The 6,352-nt window shown below is 38.6% G+C and overlaps 1 protein-coding gene across 1 annotated transcript in view; it reads right to left on the reverse strand.

The window, feature by feature from the left end:
* Window positions 1-1,701: 1,701 nt before the first annotated feature.
* Window positions 1,702-6,352, reverse strand: part of IFT88 (intraflagellar transport 88) — a 192,339-nt gene continuing 187,688 nt past the window's right edge. Inside the window, exons 24-25 of the mRNA XM_053708525.1 lie at window positions 4,396-4,506; window positions 1,702-1,956 (exon numbers count right to left, since the gene is read on the reverse strand). Of these exons, the coding sequence (XP_053564500.1) occupies window positions 1,835-1,956; window positions 4,396-4,506 (233 nt within the window). The 3' untranslated portion in view covers window positions 1,702-1,834. The remainder of the gene's footprint in view (window positions 1,957-4,395; window positions 4,507-6,352) is intronic.

Here is a 6,352-nt window from a genome sequence, read left to right on the forward strand (position 1 = left end):
GTCGCCAATGTTCTAAGTATGGCCACCGGGAGCAAGCGGGCAGACTAAACAGTTTTTAACAGCTGCACAGTCCGATTTACTACAGTGTTTCCCCTGTGTACTAGATGTCGCTCAAAGGATCTTGCACAGATTCTATTCATTAGCACCTTCATGCTAGAAAGATAACCACTCACACTGTAATCCACATGTCTCAGAGCATACACTCTTGCACAGTTTGTCAATTTAACACATGCTAGTGCCTGCGTCCTCACTGCCAATATGTCCCCAATTAACACTAGGGGAGTCTGAGTCCTAGTTCAATGAGGTCAAATGAAAAATTGATAAAGTGCCCAAACTTTTTCTGAGATCCTCTACCCCCAGAAATAAAGTCAGCACTTACCTCATTTTCTGCCTGGCAGCAAGGCAGTTCTCAGGTTTAAGAGGTTCTCTCCCTCCCATGGACCTGGAAACAAACGAAAGTCCTGAGTAAAAATCCCTCAGGTTTTCTTGGTAAGGGCAGCAGAATATGGGAGGCGCAGTGAGAATTATGTCCCATAAGTTCCCATTGCTCTAAAGCCACCAAAGCTCTACTGTAGAGACTGATATGGACTACGGCTACACCCTAGAACAAAGCAGCACTCTCTGGCACTACTTTAAAAATAATAAACACTTGATTGAAGAATCTAATCTAACACCTCACTTTACCTCTTCCTATCACTAACGTAGGCAAAGAGAATCACTGGAGTGGGAGGGAAGGGAGGAGCTATTTAACAGCTTTGCTGTGGTGCTCTTTGCTTCCTCCTGCTGACCAGGAGGTGAATATCCCATTAGTAATTATGATGATCCGTGGACTCATCATGTCTTAAAAAATAAATATATATAGGAATATTTATTTACAATAACATTATCCTGTAAGTGAACATTGGACTGTTAAACACGTACAGTAAATATACAGTGAAACACAGAAATATTTAAATACATATGTACACATATATAAATCAAATATATACATACATATACATATTTAGACATGTGTATAAATGTATCTCTATGTTAAAGCTCTTTGCATGCCTTTTTTATCTTCTTTTTCTAACACCTGAGAATTCATATGTTTGAGCCCTTATAATTTTTTAATTAAATTAATAAAAAAAATGAAAAATATCAGACAGTGTTATTATGAGTGTAACTGTACTGTCAAAGGCATTTTTTAATGTTTTTTTGCACTCTTTTGTTTTGAGTAAAAGTTAACTGGAGCTTTGAAGTTGCACTAACCCGACAAGCGTTAAATTTGATCGTGCTCAAGCAAACACGTTTACTTTCAACTCATAATATGCACGCTACTTACGGTGCACGCAAAGAGTTGTAAAATACCATGTATCGTTTGCACGCAACAGTTATCGCTTTACTCCTAATATATGTCCTCAATAGGCAATGAAAATCAAGAGCATATTGATGTTTGCATATTTCTGTTAATGAACATTCATATTACTCCTTGCTTATGTGCTGTGTTTTTATTAATGCTGCTTTCTGCTGCTTGTTACTGCATACATTACCCTCAAATTATACTTTACCATAATAACTGGAGTTATCATACATGTATTAGAAATAGGGAAAACCCTTAAGGACACAGCTTCAGTTTGCTCATTGGTTCCATGACGGAATAATTCTATCATTGGTCATTAAGGGGTTAAAAAACATACAATTTTAACACACGACAACATATCAGATGTCTGGAATGTATTTTATTTGTATTGGGATCACAAGTGCCTGAAATAATAATTTTTAAAGTAGAATAAAAAAATATTTAAATTACAAACTGAGTAATATATAAAAAATATTAAATACTGTGAATACATCATTCAGGGAGTAAATCGTCTCCTAATTCTTCATCTGCAAATTCATCTTCTTCATTTCTTTTCTTTGCTGCAGTTTTAGGTCTTTCCATTTGTGGGCCAAGTGGATCAACATATGATGCATCTAGATTTTGAAAAATAAAAGTTTATGGATATTCTAGTTTGGCATTCAGCCCACACATGGACATAACACTTATTCTACATTTTTGTAAAAAAGTAAACATTTTTATATTTCTACACATCAGCAAGAAAATGTAACCTTTTCAGGAAGTTGGGGGAAAAAAAAGTTAGGCACAAGAATAGATGGTACTGATCAAACATAAAGAAAATGATTTATGTTATGCAGCAATGTCATAATCTTTAATTTGTAAAATAACTGGTAACAAAATAGCAGGTTTCTTGGTCTACTTTGGAAAACTTGTTTAAGCGTAGACAAAAAAATGAAATGTCAAAAATATGGTCAATTGTTTGTTTATATTAATAAAACTGGATCCAAACTGATTTCAGGATTATAGAAAGAAAAAAAAAACATTTAAAAACAAAACTATACATACACTTACACACACAAATATAAATATACAGTATCTCACAAAAGTGAGTACACCCCTCACATTTTTGTTAATATTTTATTATATCTTTTCATGTGACAACACTGAAGAAATGACACTTTGCTACAATGTAAAATAGTGAGTGTACAGCCTGTATAACCGTGTAAATAGCAGTGCAGTAAATCCGGCTCCCATGGGCGCCAAGCCAGATTTACCGCATGGCTATTGGCTAAGAGATGAAAACGTCATCTCTTAGCAAAAATGTATTTTAGCCGTGGGCTGCTGTAGCAGTTAAAAACGGTGATCGATTAAAACGGCGTTCGATTAAAACAAATAAAGGAGCTTTCTACATGAAGTATCTTATACTTCATGAATGAAAGTCCCCTTTATTTGTTTCAAAAGTCAAACCTAGCGTTTGTAAAACTCTAGGATTTACTTTCACTTTAACCCTCTTGGGCATAGAGTTCACCAGAGCTTCACAGGTTGCCACTGGAGTCCTCATCCACTCTTCCATGATGACATCACAGAGCTGGTGGATATTAGAGACCTTGCACTCCCCCACATTCCGTTTGAGGATGCCACACAGATGCTCAATAGGGTTTAGGTCTGGAGACATGCTTGGTCAGTTCCTCACCTTTACCCTCAGCTTCTTTAGGAGGGCAGTGGTCGTCTTGGAGGTGTGTTTGGGGTCATTGTCATGTTGGAATACTGCCCTGCAGCCCAGTCTCCGAAGGAAGGGGATCATTCTCTGCTTCAGTATGTTACAGTACATGTTGGCATTCATGGTTTCCTCAATGAACTGTAGCTGCCCAGTGCTGGCATCACTTATGCAGGCCCAGACCATGACACTCCCACCACCATGCTTGACTGTAGGCAAGACACACTTGTCTTTCTACTCCTCACCTGGTTGCCGCCACACACGCTTGACACCATCTGAACCAATAAGTTTATCTTGGTCTCATCGGACCACAGGACATGGTTCCAGTAATCCATGTCCTTAGTCTGCTTGTCTTCAGCAAACTGTTTGCGGGCTTTCTTGTGCATCATGCAGACCAATTTGATGCAGTGTGCAGCGTATGGTCTGAGCACTGACAGGGTGACCCCCCACCCCTTCAACCTCTGCAGCAATGCTGGCAGCACTCATACGTCTATTTCCCAAAAACAACCTCTGGATATGATGCTGAACACGTACACTCAACTTCTTTGGTCGACCATGGCGAGGCCTGTGGTTTTTGGCAATCTTCTTATAGCCTATATAGCCACCTTTATGTAGAGCAACAATTCTTTTTTTTCAGATCCTCAGAGAGTTCTTTGCCATGTTGAACTTCCAGTGACCAGTATGAGAGAGTGTGAGAGCGATAACACCAAATTTAACACACCTGCTCCCCATTCACACCTGAGACTTTGTAACACTAACGAGTCACATGACACCGGGGAGGGAAAATGGCTAATTGGGCCCAATTTGGACATTTCCACTTTTTTCCACGGTTTAGACATTAATGGCTGTGTGTTATTTTTAGGGGACAGCAAATTTACACTGTTATAGTACTTTGGATTAAAGATTAATTGTTTATTCAAATCCAGAGAGTGCCTTCTTTACCTGGGACATACTTTGTTGTGCACCCCGGTCAGGAGCGGATTACCGTGAGTGCTAAGCCCAGCTATACATACATATATATATATATACACACACACACATACACATACATATACAAACCTATGCACAAACACAAACATAATTCCAAAATATGGTAAATCCCTCGCCCTAATAATAATAGTAATATTTGTGCAATTCCAGCAATGACTAACGTTTCTAAGTCTTGCGCTGGTAACAGGGCAGATTTTAAGGTTATCCCTGTGTTAGTCAGTTGGTGGCTCATACATGGATATTCATAAAAATTGGTTCATCTCCAGCTCCTGAGGACTAACACTGTATAATACTGGTGTAGTATGCTTGGATTGTCAGATTGTGCAAATAAGAATAAGAGAAGCTGCAAAGCAGCAAGCCCCCTAACCTATATCTTTGTTGCCGCTAGTTTCATATGGGTCATTTGTTCCAGGCAGTGTTCGCAGTTTTGCACTTAGACGCTCTCCTTTTGCACTGGTTCCACTGCTCTGCCCACTATCTATAAAAAAAAAAAAGAAAAGAAAAACACATAAAACAAAGTTATATCAATAACACTGACATTTCAGTCATTTAGTTTCATAAAAAGCAAAATACTATGTTTAGGAAAATACTGATATGCGCAAACGCTGACATTGAGAATGAGGCATTATAAACTGGATCTATCATTTTTTTTATCCCATTTTGTTCCTCACCCAGCAAATAACTATAAGTTTAAGTATTAGTTATTGTATTTATCAGTTACGTTTTTAAAGTTTCTTTTATAACACCGGTGTTTATTCCTTATTTATTTATATTGTAGGCTTCTACCTATATCTCTTTTAATATTATAATAAATTCATCTTTTCCAATCGTATTGTTCTTTTGAATGTTCTAATGAATATACCATTGTTACCATGAGCACAACGTCACTTTGAGCATATAGACACTATTTACTTATTTACGCCCTTAACCCCTAACTGTTGTTGATAAATTTGTAATCATAATTTGTTTTATTGTTACCATGAGCACAACGTCACTTTGAGCATATAGCTATTTGCTTCTTTGCGCCCTTAACCCCCAACTGATGTTGTTTAATTTGTATCCATCATTAACGCACACTAATATTATACACTTAATTTGATTTTCTACTTGGGACAGATAGCCGTAAGGCGCCACCTTCACCCTTGTTTCTTTGTTTAAGCAGCTGAAGGGTAACTGTTCACAGAGCACTTACTATTGTAAGATTAAGGAATTTTGAGGTCAAATATCTTATATATATATTATATACATACTTACTTCTAATATCAGGATCAAGCTCATCAGCACCAACAGAACTGGCCTGGGGAGTTCCACAAGGATCTATCCTGTCTCCCATGCTATTTGCAATTTACTTACTACCACTGAGGGACATCATTAACCGACATGGTCTAAGGTATCATTGTTACGCTGATGACACACAACTCTACTTCTCCTTTGCTCCAGATACTACAGACCCAGCATGCCGCATAAACAATTGCTTAACAGACCTCATAGAATAGATGAATGCTAGCTGTCTCAAAGTGAACCCGGACAAAACAGAGTTACTCTTGGTGAGGGGACCCCGGGCATCAAAAATATCCCACGATCACCCAACTGGCCTGGAGCTTAGAGTCTCTAAACTCGTTAGTTCAGCAAAGATACAAAACCTCAGAGTGCTGATTGACGCTGGACTATCTTTTAAACAGCAGATTTCCTCCGTAATAAAATCTGCCTACTTTCGTCTGAAAAACATAGCCAGGATACAACACTTAATTCCACCGGATGATATGCCAACATTAATCCATGCATTTGTATCCTCTAGGCTAGATTACTGCAATGCACTTTACTTGGGCCTCCCAAAAAAAGAACTCCATCGCCTTCAGACAGTACAAAACGCAGCAGCCAGACTATTGACCAATCAAACTCGCTCCTGCCACATAACACTTGTTCTCCACTCCCTGCATTGGCTTCCAATTAAATGGCGAACATATTTTAAAATTGGCCTGCTGACCTTCAAAGCCTTAAACAACCAAGGCCCACAGTACCTGAAAGAGCTCCTGACACCCTACATCCCATCCCGTTCACTTAGGTCAGCCAACACATCCCTCCTCTCAGTGCCAAGAATAAGGACAAACTCAGGCTCCAGAGCATTCGGCCACGCTGCCCCTACTTTCTGGAACTCTTTACCTTGCGCAATCAGAGAGGCACTGTCCTTACAGACTTTAAAAAAAAAAAAGCTAAAGACCCACCTCTTCCATCAGGCATTCAGTCCGCATATCTGACCTTCAGAAACTCCTAACTTTTATGTCTTATGTTGGTACAGTATATTTGTAAAGTGCTTTGAGTCT

Source organism: Bombina bombina, chromosome 3 (assembly GCF_027579735.1).
Source record: "Bombina bombina isolate aBomBom1 chromosome 3, aBomBom1.pri, whole genome shotgun sequence".
Classification (NCBI taxonomy): Eukaryota; Metazoa; Chordata; class Amphibia; order Anura; family Bombinatoridae; genus Bombina; species Bombina bombina.